Raw genomic sequence first — 18,080 nt, 5'->3', positions numbered from 1 at the left:
ATGGGATCCATCGGGGCATAGACAGCGCCGCTCCTTAAACTGTGCAATACTCTCTGGAGCACTGACTCCTTTCTTTGAGGGGCAAGCGTACACAAAGTCTTCGTCAGTTCAGAGGTCAGTACAGCCACACAGCGCTGTCAGGAGTGACACAGACTGCAGCAGAGGATTATCTCGGAGCCGACCATGATGAAATATTGGTGAAAAACACGAGTTTTGTATGTATATATATATATGTGTGTATATATATATGTGTGTATATATATATATGTGTATATATATATATATATATATATATATATATATATATATATATATATATATATATATATATATGGGTGACCAAGCGTCCTCTTTTGCCCGGACATGTCCACTTTTTACGTCCTGTCCGGGGTGTCCGGGTGGGTTTAATAAATTCACGAAAATGTCCGGTGTTCACCGATTTTCATAGGACCATTACGTGCGTCCGTAAATTGACCGCTGCTTGCGAACAATACCATCATGCGCATCACTTACCGAGAGGCTGCCTTGTGGGCAGGTCTGCTCTGCGCGTGCACACACACACATATAGAGTGAGAAGATCAGAGAGAAGGCGAGAGAGAGAGACATAGACGGAGAGCGGAGAAGACGGGGCTGTTTAGACAGCGGAGCTGTATTGCACGGAAGATGCCTAAGCGTTAGTGCAGCTTCACAGATGAACTGCAAAAAAAAATTTCCGACATACCGTCCCGATCGGGACAAGTGGGAGGCGGAGTGAACCGTGTGCAAAGCTGGCACATATGTCTCAGTGTCCAACAAAGGTGCTGGAGATCTCAAAGCTCACATGGACACCGAAAAACATGACATGACAGGGCATGTTTGGCATTTCATACTGTAAAACACCACAACAGCTACAGGTCCATGGATTGTACCAGTGCCTTGCTAAAAAAAGACATTTCCTGACTCTGACGTTGCTAAAAAGTTTAGGAGTGCTGGCACCAATGCCCGGTACCTGGCAATCGGTACCAGTGCTCAACGGTACAAATTTTCGGTACTCTTTTGTAGTTATGTGGTAAAAAATATCAATTTCTTTAACAATATTTTATATATATATATATATATATTTTTTTTTTTTTTTTTCAATTTAACATGTATATCCTTCAGTATATACCCTTGCAATGCTGTGTTCATGTCCATCATGGAAAATCGACTATTCTTTCACTTCCTCACAGTCACAAGGATGTGTTCAGGTACCCAAACGTGGTACCTTTTGATTTTACATGAATCGGTACTCTGTACTTTTGACAGAATTCGGTCGGTACCTTTAGAAGTACCTGATTCGGTACCCATCTCTAGGTGTAATAGCCCCCCATTCTGTTGAAGTCACTCATGAAGCACTCAAAAAAATCCAGTACTGTGGTGTTTCCACAGACGGGAGTAACCACGGGGCAGTGAAAATATTAAGAATATAAGAAGCCTGTCTGAATTTGTGCCTCGAGGCCAGTGCCGTTGTCCTCGTTTTTGGAAATCAAAATATGGTCACCCTAATATATATACGTGTGTGTGTGTGTGACAGACAGAGAACTTCCAGCCATTGTGAGAACAGTAAGCCACTTTGAGGACTATCTGTGCAGTCTGCCTCTCACCGTCTGGTCAGACCACTCAGCCCTCCAGTGGTTAATGTCATTCAAGGAGCCAGAAGGGCAGACTGCACGCTGGCTAGAGGAGCTGGCACCTCACACCTTTCAAGTGGAGTACAGGGCTGGAGCTCACCATGCAGGCTGACACTTTGTCCCCCTGCTCCTGTGCTCCTGACAGCTGCTGGTACTGTGAAAGGAGGGAGGTTCAGGAGGTGGAGCTCCACACTGAGGAGGAGTGTGAGCCCATGCTCAGTGAAGACCAGCCGGCCTGCAGAGCAGCGCAGGTTGTTGGTCCAGCAGAAGGGAGAGTGCAACAGGAGCAGGGTACCAACCTCCTACTAATGCTGCAGTGGGTGGAGTGGGTGCTCACCTGCCACTAAGGCCCCGTTTACACGACAGCGTTTCATCTAAAATCGCTAAAACGCAGAGAAAATAATCTGTGTTTACACGGAAATGCTGCAGAACTGAAAATGCTGTAGTTAGCATGCCAGGCCTGTAGGTGGTGCTATAACTATCTTGTCCAGAAACCGCTTTTGGGAGATCTCCATCGAAGTAGAGTTAAGCTGATCATCTGGTGTTTTGTTAAAAACTAAGTGCAGAAGTGGAGCAACAGATGCTCATTAGTCAAAATTAACTTGATATTTGTGTTAAAATTGCCTGTTTGTTTGAATTTACTTGCATATGCAGTAGTGTTGATTCCCGCGCAATAATGTTGATTCTCGCTCACTCATATTGTTGTCTTGGCTTTGCAATGGAGTGGAATAATGTACATTTATGTGATAAGCATTCTGTTGGGATGCTTGCATTAATATATCCCACTTCTCTGCCATGAAGGTAGGCTACTCATACTAGCAAAGCCAAAACATTTTACACAAAACTGTTCATTCAATCAATCACACACACACACAAACACATCATCTTAACTTTAAATTTGTAATAAAAGCACAAAAGTCAATGTAACATTCAGAATGGAGGTGTGTTCTGCTACGGTCATGCAGTGTGAAAAATGTCCTTTCAGAAAAGATAAAAGTCCTAACAAATGTATCAGATGCTGAAGTCTGTATGAGCGTCGGTCATAATCATAGACTGTAAAAAAAACCCACACATAACACATAACATAACACACGAGTGGAGTTTGGCCTTTCGGAGCAGTGGGGGCGGGGTTTACCTAGAACTGATGTGGGTTCCATAATAACGCGTTGTTTACACCCTATGCTAGTGCTAGCGCAGCTAACGGACTACTCCAGCATCAGCAAGCAGCAGAGCAGACACCCCCGAAGCAGCACACATCATAGCAGTGGACTTCAATCATGTGGACCTTAAAACGGTGCTTCCCAGGTTTCTTCAGCACATCAAATGTGCCACCAGAGAAGCTCATACACTGGACAAGGTGTACTCCAACATCAAGCTGGGCTACAAGGCTAAACAGCTAGCACACCTGGGCCAGTCTGACCACATTTCCTTGCTCATGATCCCTGCATACACCCCCTTCGGAAAACTGCCCCTTGCACCAGAAGAAGAATCACAACCTGGCCTGATGATGCCTCTGAGCAGCTGCAGGACTGCTTTGACAGGACTAACTGGGACATTTTTGAACAGCCATACCTGGAGGTGTTCACGGACAGTGTTCTGTGCTAAATCAAAAAATGCACAGACAGCGTCACAGTGGATAAGACCATCTGGATGTACCCAAACAGGAAGCCCTGGATGAAACAGAAGGTCCAGCAGCTGCTTAAAGACAGAAACACTGCTGCACACACAGCTGGTGTAGTGTTGTCACGATACCAAAATTATAGTTCAATACGATACCTGCCTAAAAAAATTCGACATCGATACTTAATCGATACCATGGCAAACTTAAAAAATAAGAAAACAAAATAAACAGCTTGAAGGGAAGGCTGCCTCAAACGACTTTTTTTGACATCTGTTTGTGTGTCTGTGGGGCTAAGGGAGATTTGTAAATTGTGCTAATATTTCAGAAAACACACACACACACACAAAGTTTTATAGATTACATGCAGAATCAATTCCTAGAGGGAACCTGAACTCATTTAATTCTCAAGAATAATTCAACTAAATAGAAAAAAAGAAAATAGTAATTGTTGTACAGTTATGAGCAGGTAAAATAACCCTGCCAGACTTTAACAACCATCTATTGTTTTCATGCTCAGCACACTGTAGTTAAGCTCACACTGTGTGTTGATACACTGAAAAGTACCCTTTTAACATGAATACTATAAAAAAAAGTGAACTTAAGGTTATTAACATAATCCCGCTCTTTCATAATATTTCGCTTGATGTCTCACTATGGGATGCACGCCTCTGCTGCAGCCCTCAGAAGCATCAATCTCATTACGCCAATCCTGATTGGCTGGTGAAACATGTCCGGCGCCATAGGTAGAGTCCCCCTACCTTAAATACTTCATGTGGACGGCACCATGTCATTCAAACACATCTTCTCACTCGCCCAAGCAAGAAGGGTTGTCTGGTGAGACATCTCACTCATATTACTCAGAGAACCGGGGTTATGTAAATAACCTTAAATTGTCTTTCATAATATTTCGCTCGATGTCTCACTATGGGATATGGTTGCTCCTGTATTGCCAGACAAGCTTATCTAGCATCCACCAACCTACAGGGAAAATTACTCCGTTCAAATCAGGACAGCAAAACTGCTCGTGCCACGCAGGGAGCAGAGACGTCCAGCATATGGAAACGAACAAAAGTGAGAGGCGAGGACCAACTCGCCGCAGCACAAATGTCCTGAACAGAGACTCCCCTGAATAAGGCCCAGGATGTAGCCATGCCCCGAGTCGAGTGCGCTAGCAGGCCCACAGGAGGCTGCAAACCCTGACTCGTATAAGCCAAACCAATCGCCTCCACCATCCAGTGGAATAGACGCTGCTTTGAGACAGGTTTTCCCTTGTGAGGATTGGCCCAGGAGACGAACAGCTGATCGCTCCTCCTGACACTCCTCGTCCTATCTATATAAGTGCGCACCGCATGGACCGGACATAACGCATGTGACCGCTGCCCACCTGGTGAGGCAGTAAAAGCCACAAAGTCAATAGGGGAACATGAGCCCACCACCTTAGGCACAAAAGCCGCGTTGGGCTTCAAAATCATCCTCACATCCCCCGGGAAGAGCTGCGCGCATGAGGGATGAACCGAAAGCGCATGAATGTCGCTGACTCGTTTAGCTGAAGCCAGAGCCAGCAACATCACTGTCTTGAGAAACACGTTTCAGGCTAGCTCCCTCCAGTGGCTCAAAAGGAGGGCCCTTGAGCCCCTCCAGAACCACAGCCAGATACCATGGTGGCACCAGCGGTCTGGACACAGGAAGAAGCCTGGGCGCTCCCTTCATAAAGCGGCAAACCAGCGGGTCCTGGCTCGCTGTTTGCTTTCCAAACCCCACATGACAGACGGCAATTGCTGCCAAGTACACTTTAACCGTGCTCTATGTTTGTCAATCAAGTCATGCAGGAATGATAATATCACCCCCACAGGACACTGCAAAGGGATGTGGCCGTTTCTGTACCACCAACCCTCAAACACTTTCTACTTACAGTCATAAGCCGCGTTTCCACCAAGCAGTCCGGGTCGGTTCGTCTCGGTACGGTGCGCTTTTAGCGCAGACTCATCCCGGGACAGATCCCTAAAAACCGAGACGAGCCGTCCCACTTTTTTGGGACCCTTTCGTATGGGTGCCAGACTGAACCGATCCGCTCTTGGGAGGTGGAGCAAATCACTGCAGACGGTTGATTGGTCAAAAGAATCGTCACTCACCGCGACGGCGGCTGCATTTCTCCTGGTGGCACACAGACTTCTCTGAAACGAAGCTTGATTGCACTTTGTAACAGAGAGTTACATGAAAATCACAGAGAGGACGAAATGCTGCATGTCTTCCATCCGTGCTCTTTGTTTACTGTGTCGCGTTTTCTTCTTTGTTGGATTTAATCGCGGGGTAAGCTGCTACGGCGTCGCGCTATTGTTTACCAGCTGTGGCTTCCGGCACGCGGCTTACACGCCGCCCACCACGAGAGGGCACAGTTTGCTGTGGAAACGCAAACGGGATGAGACTTTACTGTCCCAAACCGTCCCAAACCATACTGAACCGACCCGTACTGTTTGGTGGAAACGCAGCTATATAGAGACCTAGTGGAGGGGGCCTGAGCACTTTGTATAGCGGAATACCGCTGTGTCAATTTCTTCCCTTCGTAGCAGGATTTGGAGGTCTTAGCTACGACAGAGGGCCAGGGGATGGCCAGCCGGAGCATGTCGAAGCTGGGAGGAGAAGAAGCTGGTGTGCTTCTCTCATCTCCATCCTCAGAGGTGACAAAGGGCACGGGCTGTGCAGCCCATGCCGGAGTGGGGAAGATGTCGTCCTTTTCATCCTCTGAGATGAGGTATTCTGAGGCGTCATCTTCATCGTCCCCATAGTCCAGCAACAGGACGTCTTCCTCCTGCGGAGGGTCCGCGGCTAGGTCGAGCTGGGAGCCCCAGCTGGCGCTAGCCTCCGGTGCCGACACCGCAACGGCCCCTTTCTCCTCTTCGTCTGTCAGTGGCGCCGTCGGAAGGGAGATAGGGGTCAGTTCCAGACAGGCCAGCCTGGTGGGCTAGCCGTCTGTGGAGACTCTTAATCGTGAACACCGCACAGTGCTGACACGAGCCAGGGACATGGATAGCCAGCCGGGCGTGTTCCAGCCCTAGGCAGCTCGAGCAGACCTGGTGTGGATCCCTGCTCGATATCTTGTTCCCACAGCGACAGGGACGAGCCCCAGAGTCTCCTTGTCCTCTGGTGTGAGGGTTTTTAGCCTCCATTCCTCGCAAGCTGGCGTGCAGGCAGGGAGTTGAGGCAGTTAGCTGGTATGCTAACGTTAGAACGTCACAAAGTAATTGACACTGGTTTGACTTTTGTGTTCGGGCACGTCGTTTGAATCTGTTACTCCTGCTCTTTAAGGAGGTGAGGCTCTTCATCATGTTTGTAGTGTTTCCTCCGTGTGTATGTCAGCAGTAAGCTTCATAGACAGGCTTTGAAACCTTTATCAGCTTACGAAGCTGCCCCAACTGTCGGCTTCGCAAACAGAGTAATGACAAATTTTGCTCCGTGCACCGCCTTTTTCGCCAAGCTGCGGCCAGTTCACAGGAGCGCTGGAACTTAAAGCCATGTCTGTAACACCTTCTGTATGTTTACATACAACTTAAGAAATCAAAATGTGAGCTAGTCACCCCGAGATCAGATAATTAAGATGTATGTTAACAACTTTGTTGGACTGAAAACGGCCAAGCGTGGACACAGGAAGCTAAAACAGGCTCACTGTCTAACTTCACAACACACACTTTGGAAAGAGAGCAAGTCTCCGCCCACTCCTCAGAGAGGAGAGAGGACCCAGCGCGGTGGCTGCAGACTCACAAGTTGCCAAAGTCAAAATGTCTCTGATTCACACGGACAAAATGCCTTGGGGTATCGATACTTTCTCAGTATTGGTATATCTTGCAACCCCACACAGAGCCTAGATTTTTAAATGACATTACTTAATCATGTTTTTGGAGTCAAGAATTAGGCTAAATAAAAACAAACAAAAAAAAAGTTTTTTAAATGCCAAAAATGAATAACATTTAATTAATTTTAAATCCATTTCCAATACCCAGGAAGGACATTTTTCATGGCAGAAATTATTCACTGAAGCTCTTAAATGCAGTATTATAACAAATTCCTGTTGTTGAGTTGTATACAGAACGCTCCAATAAGGACAGAAAGTGGCTAAATGGACATTTTTAGACTTTTTTTTTATTTTCCAATCCTTTTTTTGTCTTTGACCCATATACTTTCTTACTTTCTTTCTAAACTTACTAACCCCAGGCTCACACTGAATCCAGTGCGGGTTTGGTGCGGCTTCCGCATGTAATCCGTATCATTAAAATCACATTAGCCCCGCACCGTGCAAGTCCGGTTACGGCACAACGGAAAGAATCCGCAAGAAGTCTGTCTTTTCTGGACGCCTGAGAGGGTCTGCGTCAAGCTGAATGAAATATGACGAGCTATACAGGAAGTGAATTGCCGGGTGGCATGAAAATCTTTTGTTTTTTAAATTAAAATCAGTGTACAAACAAATGTAACTTGACTCTTCTTTGACAGCACAGTCGCGCTAGTAGTAAAAGTAAACATTACATCACACCTGGTGACACGAGGTCGCATTTTGACAACAAGGGACGACGAGAGACTCATCCTTGAAGTGGAAAGTCATCCCATTTTATATGACACATCCCATACTATCAAAAGGATAATTTGAGAAAAGAAAAAGTAACGTTATTAAAAATAATAAACATCAGAGGAATAAAGCTCTCGCGCAAGTCCAGACAAGAACGTGAACCCACGGGAGCTTCTACTCTCGCAAGTGCCCTTTCCTCACCCGGCACCTCAGCCGCAGCCTCTATCTGGAGCTGATGTGAGTGGCAGCTTGCAGAAAATCCACACGGTGTCTGGACTGCAACTGTTCTGAAGCCAATGTGAGCGCAGCGTTACTTTCACAAATAATTTCAAACGCAGATGTATTTTTTATGCCTTTAATTTGAGCCCATGAGCTCATGGTTTAAGTTTCTTCGTAGAGACCTGTAACCAAAAGTTCCTTTTGCCTGTGCCACAACTATCCCATTTATTAAGTCAAAGTATTCACAAGACACAATAAAAAGACTTTTTAAGGGAAAACCAAGTAAAAGAGACTCAAAGAAAAGTTCAATATCAGTTGGCTAAATTAGAGATATAATTCAAATGAATTTTTTCAGATGTTTATTTTTTTTTTTACTTATTTTTTATTTGTGGTGTGGGGGGGTGTTGTTGTTGTGGGTTTTTTTTTTATTTTGTTTTACAAAATGTAGGGAAACCGAAGTCCTCGGAGTAAACCTAATGTAGAGGCCTGGAGTCCTGCTTCACGTCCAGCCCTGACTCTTTGTGCAGCCACTCACAGTAAGGCTGGTAGCACAGAGAGTTATATCTGGATGGAGAGCTGAACCTCAGGCCCCGACCCCGTGCTCCTACGGCCGTTTGAAGATGGAGGTGAACGGCTTGGTGATGTTCTTAAGCAGGGTGTTAAAGAAAACTTTCACACCACTCTCTTTTGGCTCTGTCAGATGTTTTTTCAGAGTCAAAGTGATGTGAACAATAACCTTGGCGTCTTTCAGCAGCATTTTCCTCCACAGTGTGTCTTGGCCAATGTCTCTGATGATTTCTTTTGTTGCTGCCTTCAGTGTCTTTTGCATCTTTTTGGGGTTGAGTTTGATTTTGATGGGGGTGTCCGTCAGCTCTACCCAGAGTAACTCTGTCAGCATTGTAATAACAGCGTCTTTATAAGTGTTGCAGCGCTGGTCAGCTGTAACATTCTTAAATATCTTGTTGACCAGCTCTATCACGATCATCTCACAGGTCATTTTGTCCCAATTCTCTGTCTCCTCCTGTGAGGCTGGCTGCTCTATGTCCTCGACTTGGACAGCAGCTGCTGCACTTGGTGTGCGAGGTGGAACCAAAACGGCTCCTTCTATCCTGGTCAGAGCAGCAGAGGCGTGGTTTCTGCCCCTGCGGTGTCTTTCAGCCTGCTGGTTGAGCCAGTTCCACATCAGTTTCATGAACATGTCTACTTCAGTTTTGATAAAGCCCATCACATGCACCTTCTGCTTCTTCTCTGGGCTGAGATGGAAGAAAATGAACTCTGCCAGCGTCTTCTCTGTCATTAGAAACTCGCCACATGTGATGTCTCTGGCCATCTGTCTGTAAAGGCACATTACATCTATTTTCTTCCTCTCGGGTCCATATCTAACCAGCATCTGATCTACAAAGCCATCCACCTCTTTAGCCAGCGTCTCCATGGGTGTTGTGGTCTTCTTTCGGATCATGCTTGCACATGTTTTCCTCAACTTTGCAAAAATACTCAAGATGGTCTCTTTTGCAAATGCCTTAATAAAAAACTGCTTGATGCGTCTGGTTATTTTTATCCAGGTGGGTGTGTTTGTCTTGATGGGTGTTGGAAACGGTCGTTTAGTCATGGCGCTGTACTCCTCTTCAGGAATGTTCCAGACAGCTTCGACTAAGTCATGAGCTGCACTGTCAGCATCCCTGTCTGAGCTGGACTTTAAGATGTCATGCTCCTCTTTTGAAAAGTCTTCATTTGTTGCATAAGAAGCTGCATCCTGAGCCTCCTCCTTCAAGATTGACTTAACCTCCTCTAGTGTTTCTGACTTGAGAACCTCATTGTCATAAGTGACTGGTCCTGTCTTAAACTGGGACTCATATTTAGCCAGATAAATTCCAGCAAATTTGTCCGATTTCTCCTCCTTTGTCTCCTCATTTTCTTCCTCTTCATCTTCCAGGGAGGTATCTGGATCGTCACTAAATTTGATAACTTTGTACCATTTCTCCTTCTTCGTCTCCTCATTCTCTCCCTTTCCATCCACCGGGGAGGGAACTGCTGAGTCACCAATTTCAGCAACTATAGGCAGTTCCTCCTCCCCCTCCTCTTTCTCATTTTTGTCCTCATCCTCTTGGTCCTCTGGACACTGACAATATTCAGTATCAGGGACTGCGATCATTTTTTTGGCAATCTTAGACATAAATTTCATCATCTTGTCTACGATCACCTTTAGTCTCTTAGAAAAGGACTTGGAGGCCTGTGGTTCCTGTCCCTGGCTGGCGCTCTGGGAGTTAATTCTCTCCGTTACTTCTGTGACCACGAGGCCGGTCACTTTCTGTGATGGAAAACATCTGACATCCTCATGGATTCCCATCTTGTCTGCAAGAGTCCTTGAGATTGACTCACCAAGGCACTCGCGGATTTGTTCCTCTGTGACGTTCTTGTTGGAGTCAGAAGAGGGGGCTTTATCGGGGGACTGTGTTTTGTTAATCTCCTCTAAAGCTTTAAAAATATGTTTGGATATAGTGTTCACTATATCCACGCACATTTCAGCTATGATCTCTCTTATTGCCGGGTCATTGGCCTCTTTCCCCAGATTGTCCCACTGACTGTCTGTGATCTTGTCCAGGAATGAGTCCACTACCGGACGGAGAATTTTTGGTGGGACCGTCGGAAAGGTCTGCACTGTTTGTGTTTCTGTGTTTTCCGTGTTCATGTTTGTGATCTTTGATTTGATGTTAGCTAGCATTAAGCTGCGTTCTCTATGAAGTTACAACTGTTCACCTCTTGCGCTGAGACTTGAAATGAATCCTCCCAGTGACCTGTGGTAGAGTTCTCTCTGCTCTCTGTCCCCTGATCTCTGAGAGTCCCTGCATCTCTTAGAACTCCTGATGATGTCACAGTGTGACAGAGAACATTCTGTCACCGAGTGAATCTCTATGGCAACCACTCAGAGTGAGGGAGCCTGCTGATGAGCTAATCAACCTGCCTTAAAAACAAGAAACAGGTGACAAGCTCTGACCAATCAAGCCCAAAACAAGCCCAACAGGTGACTTGCCACACTGTGTAAACCAGTAAATCCATAAATACCCCATAAAGACAATATCACAACTTTAAGTAGTGGTGGACGAGTGGTGGACGGGATGTCGTCATCTAATTTCTTATGGACTTTTTTTGCACTTTCTATACTCTTTCTTACTTTTGTTTTCTTAAATGCTGCGGTGACTCCTGAATTTCCCCTCGGGGATAAATAAAGTATTTTCTATTCTATTCTATTCTATTCTATTCTATTCTATTCTATTCTATTCTATTCTATTAAACTTTACACTGGACACGGATGCCAGCGGTGTGGGGCATGGGAGCTGTGTTGAACCATGTGGGTCCAAAGGGGGAGAGAGTGGTGGCTTACTTCAGCATAACCTTCAACAAAGCAGAGAGGTGCTCCTATATATATATATATATATATATATATATATATATATATATATATATATATATATATATATATATATATATATATATATATATATATATATATATACTACTACTACTACTACTACTACTATAGACTACCCTCACAATGCAAAATGGGATATTGAGATTATGCAGATAAGTTTGACTGTTATCTTGTAGCATTGTTTGTCAAGTAAACATCATTAAAAAAAGTTTGAGCCTTTATTTTTCAACCTGACTCCTTTTTAAATGTGAAATGTCTTTGAGTAAAGTGTTTATAGAAAAGACAAAGCCCAAAGTCCAAACAGAGTGAATTTAATGTATTTTATTGTGAACATCAATGACAAATATTTAAAATTACAGACATACTTGAACAGTACACCAGTTGATTGTTTTTTTATATTCTTAGTGTTCAAAAGTCCATATGGTCATCAAACTGTCCACTGTGGGAGCAACATTAGGCTGAGTCCATGTTGCCAGGTTTCTCCTGTGTGCTGTTGTGTGTCATTGTGCTGTTGCTGCCTCCTGTGTGTGTGGACACACACTCTGCTGTGTTTTCTCCTCCAGACTCCTCTGGATAGGCAGCTCTCTTTGGCCCTCTTCAACACACAGAGCTTTGGACGCCTGAATGTGGAGTTTCCCGTCTGGATCCAGGTAGCAGCTGATGGCCTCTGGGTTCACACCTTGAGGAAGGTCAAACTCCTGTCTGAACTCCTGGAGGGTGTAGGAGGAGCAGCCTTTCTGGTCCTCCTGCTTCTTCTGGCTCTTCCCGCTGACCCTCAGCCTCCTGCCTACCTGCCTGACAGACAGCTCCTCTGGGGAGAAGCTCTGAGTATCCAGAGTCAGGCCAAAGTGCTGTCCCTCTTTCTCCAGCTGGTAGGAGACAGGTTTCAGGGCCTCACAGCTTTGGAAAGGCTCTGTCCTCTCCAGGAGGCTGTGTTGAAGTTTGTCCATCAGCTCCAGACTGTGCCTGATCTCCTGGAGGTTTCTCTGCAGTAGATCCTGCTGGTAGAGCAGAGGTCTGACCTCTGGCCACAGACTGTGTACAGGCCAAGAGAAGTCCAGGATTGGACTGAGGGCAGTCTGGAGTCCATGAGAGCACAGCATCTTCACAGGCTGTTGGGTGTTGAGTCCTCTTGTGGTCAGAAACACTGTTGGAGAGGTTCTTCTCTTCTGTCTTGTTTCTTTGTCTTTCTGTCTCAGCAGTTGGACTGTCCCAGCTTTTATTTCTGACTGGAGGAGCTGCAGAACATTCAGGAACTTTCCTGTCATTACCACAACATTCCACTGGGAGGAGCTGTTCCTCAGGACAGATGAAGTCACAACCTGACTGACTGAGCTCTGACTGTTTTATTCCAGTGATTCCTGTTAAATGAAGATAAAGCAATATACTGGGATAAAAATACTAAGATAACAAAGGTCTCTTTGATTAAATGTCAGGACACAGTTCAATCATTTGCATCAATGTTTTTGAAGCCTGATCAACAACATCATTTATCAGTGAACAAAACTTGTAAAGGAACTGCTAGCATAGGTTTTCACCTTAAGTCAATTCTTCAGATAAATAAAAAAAGAGCCCAGTGTAAAAAGGAAATTTCAAATTGAAACTGTGTTTGTCAACCCATGTCATTACTCTGAATTAAACATTTCTTTTGTTGGCCTGAATTTATATCAACAATAATAACGGATTCAATTTCCCTCAACCTAGGGAAAAATATGAAGTTTATGTTTGTAATTTTCCATGAGTATTTTCAGGATTATTCCCTGTGATGACCACATCGTATCACAAAGAGGCCCTAACTTAAAAGTTGTTGTTTTTTTCACATGTTTACGGAGTTCATCTTTCACAGATTTACCATGGAGAAATAGAATTCAGAGCTTAATTTATATTTAGATCCACTCCTGAAGGGTTTTCTGGATCTTTCCCACCATAACAACTGACTTCCACTGGGAGGTGCTGTGTTTTCAGAATGCAGATGTTTCTATTCAGTTAAGTGAGATATGTTTTTTTTTTCTGTCCCCAAACTATTCGCACTGAATTCAAACAAGAGTCAGTTTTGGCCAAAGTGTTTTTACTAAAATCCTTTATCAATAAACATTCAATCCACTTTTTGTTTTCTTCTCAAGTTATTAATATCTATTTTTTTTAGTTTATCATGTCTTTAGTAAAAATGTTGTTGAAGCCAACTCTATCTTTGGTTTCATAATGTTTTGAATGAGCAACAACCACACACACCAGGTACTGTTTCTTGTTCTGAGACTCTGGGAGTAAGGTACCTTTTTATTTGCTTCAGTCAAAACATTAAATGCTTGAAGTTTTTGTCAAATGATATCAACTTACCATATTCAATATAAAAATTAAAAACCAACAGAACCTGTCTGAGATATAAACAGTTTACAATATGATGTTTTGTTTTGGTTTATCAAATGACTATGAGTCCCAAAAGTCTCCAGGGAAGCTGACCAACGATCTTTCATTCCAAACACTGTGTATATGACTTCTAACATCATTTTACCATTACGGTAACACCTCCTGTTAATGGACATTTTTTAACACCTGAGGATTTATACCGAATTAAGATATTTCGTTTTACAGCTGTTGAAGTGATTACACAACAATTAAAGCAAAAGAAGGTGTTGAAGGTGTGTATATGACTTTTTTTTAACTGATTCATAAACAAAGTTAAAACTTAAAAAAAAAAACTTCTATAGACTACCCTTAACGTGCCAAAAAGTATGCTGAGAGTATGCTAATCAATGGATAATAGATAAACAAGTACTGGTTTGACTGTTATTTTGCAGCATTGTCATGTAAGGTAAATATTATTGAACTAAATGGAGCCTTTATTTTTCAACCTGACTCTTTTTTAAACATCCAAAGTAATTGAGTAAAGTCTTTAGGGAAAAGAGAAAGCCCAAAGTCCAAACAGAGTGAATTTGATGTATTTTATTGTGAACAATCAATGACAAATATTTAAAATTACAGACATACTTGAACAGTACACCAATTGATTGTTTTTTCTATCCATAGCAAACAAAAGTCCATATGGTCATCAAACTGTCCACTGTGGGAGCAACATTAGGCTGAGTCCATGTTGTCAGGTTTCTCCTGTGTGCTGTTGTGTGTCATTGTGCTGTTGCTGCCTCCTGTGTGTGTGGACACACACTCTGCTGTGTTTTCTCCTCCAGACTCCTCTGGATAGGCAGCTCTCTCTCGCCCTCTTCAACACACAGAGCTTTGGACGCCTGAATGTGGAGTTTCCCGTCTGGATCCAGGAAGCAGCTGATGGCCTCTGGGTTCACACCTTGAGGAAGGTCAAACTCCTGTCTGAACTCCTGGAGCGTGTAGGAGGAGCAGCCTTTCTGGTCCTCCTGCTTCTTCTGGCTCTTCCCGCTGACCCTCAGCCTCCTGCCTACCTGCCTGACAGACAGCTCCTCTGGGGAGAAGCTCTGAGTATCCAGAGTCAGGCCAAAGTGCTGTCCCTCTTTCTCCAGCTGGTAGGAGACAGGTTTCAGGGCCTCACAGCTTTGGAAAGGCTCTGTCCTCTCCAGGAGGCTGTGTTGAAGTTTGTCCATCAGCTCCAGACTGTGCCTGAGCTCCTGGAGGTTTCTCTGCAGTAGATCCTGCTGGTAGAGCAGAGGTCTGACCTCTGGCCACAGACTGCGTACAGGCCAAGAGAAGTCCAGGATTGGACTGAGGGCAGACTGGAGTCCATGAGAGCACAGCATCTTCACAGGCTGTTGGGTGTTGAGTCCTCTTGTGGTCAGAAACACTGTTGGAGAGGTTCTTCTCTTCTGTCTTGTTTCTTTGTCTTTCTGTCTCAGCAGTTGGACTGTCTCAGCTTTTATTTCTGACTGGAGGAGCTGCAGAACATTCAGGAACTTTCCTGTCATTACCACAACATTCCACTGGGAGGAGCTGTTCCTCAGGACAGATGAAGTCACAACCTGACTGACTGAGCTCTGACTGTTTTATTCCAGTGTTTGCTGGAATATAAGGATGAAACAAAATACTGAGATATATACTCCTAAGATAACAGAGGTCTCTTTAATTGAGTGTCAGGAGCAGTTAAAACTTTTGCATCAATGTTTGTTGAGGCCTGATCAAGGACATAAAAATCAGTGAACAAGATTTCTAAAAAAGGAATCAACCACAGGTTTTTTCCTTTATTCAATGAATCAGATGAGTTAACAAATGTATCCCAGTTAATAAAGTAAGATTTAAATTGAAACTGTGGAAATCAAACCATGTCTTTATCACTCTTATCTTACCTTTTTTTTTTTGTTTGTTTGTTTGCCTGAGGGTATATCGACAATGATAACAGATTCTTTTTCCTAAACCTAGGAATAAATGTGATGTTTTTGTTTGTAAACTTCGAAAAGTGTTTTCAGTAGTACTGCCTGTGATAACCACATCTTTTCACAAAGAGGCCTTATATCAAGAGTTTTGTTTATGTTTAATGTTTATGGAGTTGAACCTTCACAGATTTACCAAGGAGAAAAAGAATTCAGATTAACATATATATTTAAATCCACGCCTAAAAGGTTTTCTGGATCTTTCCCACCATTACCACTGATTTCCCCTGGAAGGTGCTGTTTCTTCAGAATGCAGACGTTTCTATTCAATCACGTGAGGTTTGGAATTATTTCCCCAAATTATTTATACTGACTTCAGACAAAAGTCAGGTTTGGCTACGGTGTTTATCAAAACCCTTATAAGTAAACATTCAGTCACCCTTTTTTCTGCTGTTTTTTCTCAATTTATTAACACATTTAAACATTTATCTTATAATGTCTGTAGCATGAAAGCCATTGAACCCAAATTAATGTTCTTATCACATATTGTTTTGAATTAGCAACAACCACAAACACCAAGTACCCTTTCTTGTCCTGAGACTCTGGGAGTAGTGTATCTGTTTATTTGCTCTATTTCAATTTCTAAATACCTGAAGTCTATGTTGAGTGTTATCAGTTTACCCTATATCTTATCATTAAAATCAACAGAACCTCTCTCTGATTTATACACCTTAAGATGTGATATTTTGCTTTAAATCATTAAAGGACTTTGAGTCTGGAAAGTCTCAGAGGAGGCTGACCAACAATCTTCAATCCTAACACTGAGTATAAGACTTCTATCATTAAACCATCACAAAAACACCTCCTGTTAATTGATATTTTTTAACACCTTAGGACTGATACAGAATTAAGATATACAGTTTTAAGGAAAATTAACCTTTTTTTAATGCAGTTAGAAAAAAAATAAGGTGTTTGAGGTGTTAATGAGATTTTACATTTTTAAACTGCTTCATAAGCAAAATTACTATAGACTACCCTTTAAATTAAAAGAATAATGTTAAGAGCATGCTTATAAGTGGATTATAGATTTAAAAAAAGTACTGCTTTGACTGTTATTCTGCAGCATTTTTATGTTGAGTTAATATCATTGAAACAGGTGGAGCCTTTGTTTTTGAACCTGACTCTTTTTCAAATTTCCAATGTCAATAAGAAAAGTCTTTAGGGAAAAAAAAGAAAAAGCCCAAAGTCCTAACAGAGTGAATTTGATGTATTTTATTGTAAACAATCAGTGATAAATATCTAAAAGTACAGACAAACTTTGAGGGCAACAGCTGATCCCTATTTTCTATCCATAGCAAACAAAAGTCCATATGGTCATCAAACTGTCCACTGTGGGAGCAACATTAGGCTGAGTCCATGTTGTCAGGTTTCTCCTGTCTGCTGTTGTGTGTCATTGTGCTGTTGCTGCCTCCTGTGTGTGTGGACACACTCTGCTGTGTTTTCTCCTCCAGACTCCTCTGGATAGGCAGCTCTCTTTGGCCCTCTTCAACACACAAAGCTTTGGACGCCTGAATGTGGAGTTTCCCGTCTGGATCCAGGTAGCAGCTGATGGCCTTGGGGTTCACACCTTGAGGAAGGTCAAACTCCTGTCTGAACTCCTGGAGGGTGTAGGAGGAGCAGCCTTTCTGGTCCTCCTGCTTCTTCTGGCTCTTCCCGCTGACCCTCAGCCTCCTGCCTACCTGCCTGACAGACAGCTCCTCTGGGGAGAAGCTCTGAGTATCCAGAGTCAGGCCAAAGTGCTGTCCCTCTTTCTCCAGCTGGTAGGAGACAGGTTTCAGGGCCTCACAGCTTTGGAAAGGCTCTGTCCTCTCCAGGAGGCTGTGTTGAAGTTTGTCCATCAGCTCCAGACTGTGCCTGAGCTCCTGGAGGTTTCTCTGCAGTAGATCCTGCTGGTAGAGCAGATGTCTGACCTCTGGCCACAGACTGCGTACAGGCCAAGAGAAGTCCAGGACTGGACTGAGGGCAGACTGGAGTCCATGAGAGCACAGCATCTTCACAGGCTGTTGGGTGTTGAGTCCTCTTGTGGTCAGAAACACTGTTGGAGAGGTTCTTCTCTTCTGTCTCGTTGCTTTGTCTTTCTGTCTCAGCAGTTGGACTGTCCCAGCTTTTATTTCTGACTGGAGGAGCTGCAGAACATTCAGGAACTTTCCTGTCGTTACCACAACATTCCACTGGGAGGAGCTGTTCCTCAGGACAGATGAAGTCACAACCTGACTGACTGAGCTCTGACTGTTTTATTCCAGTGATTCCT

The 18,080-nt window shown here is 43.7% G+C and overlaps 3 protein-coding genes across 3 annotated transcripts; all 3 read right to left on the bottom strand.

The window, feature by feature from the left end:
• Positions 1-11,963: 11,963 nt before the first annotated feature.
• On the bottom strand, positions 11,964-12,580 carry LOC141801092 (heat shock protein 30-like). Its single transcript, XM_074683995.1, has one exon. It carries the CDS (start codon positions 12,578-12,580, stop codon positions 11,978-11,980), a length of 603 nt encoding a protein of 200 aa, XP_074540096.1. The 3' UTR covers positions 11,964-11,977.
• A 1,977-nt stretch (positions 12,581-14,557) lies between these two features.
• On the bottom strand, positions 14,558-15,317 carry LOC141801087 (heat shock protein 30-like). The gene has a single exon (XM_074683988.1). The coding sequence runs from the start codon at positions 15,200-15,202 to the stop codon at positions 14,600-14,602; it is 603 nt and encodes a 200-aa protein (XP_074540089.1). The 5' UTR covers positions 15,203-15,317; the 3' UTR covers positions 14,558-14,599.
• A 1,855-nt stretch (positions 15,318-17,172) lies between these two features.
• Positions 17,173-17,920, bottom strand: LOC141800561 (heat shock protein 30-like). The gene has a single exon (XM_074683166.1). The coding sequence runs from the start codon at positions 17,818-17,820 to the stop codon at positions 17,173-17,175; it is 648 nt and encodes a 215-aa protein (XP_074539267.1). The 5' UTR covers positions 17,821-17,920.
• Between the last annotated feature and the right edge of the window lie 160 nt (positions 17,921-18,080).

The sequence above is a fragment of the Halichoeres trimaculatus genome, unplaced genomic scaffold (assembly GCF_033239565.1).
Source record: "Halichoeres trimaculatus isolate MK-OKI-2021-1 unplaced genomic scaffold, fHalTri1.1 fHalTri1_scaffold_12, whole genome shotgun sequence".
Classification (NCBI taxonomy): Eukaryota; Metazoa; Chordata; class Actinopteri; order Labriformes; family Labridae; genus Halichoeres; species Halichoeres trimaculatus.
This window is presented reverse-complemented; position numbering and strand designations above follow the sequence as displayed.

Bases quoted from the DNA above. Each gene is read 5' to 3' on its own strand.
- LOC141801092 (XM_074683995.1), bottom strand. From the start codon at position 12,580: ATGCTGTGCTCTCATGGACTCCAGACTGCCCTCAGTCCAATCCTGGAC.
- LOC141801087 (XM_074683988.1), bottom strand. From the start codon at position 15,202: ATGCTGTGCTCTCATGGACTCCAGTCTGCCCTCAGTCCAATCCTGGAC.
- LOC141800561 (XM_074683166.1), bottom strand. From the start codon at position 17,820: ATGCTGTGCTCTCATGGACTCCAGTCTGCCCTCAGTCCAGTCCTGGAC.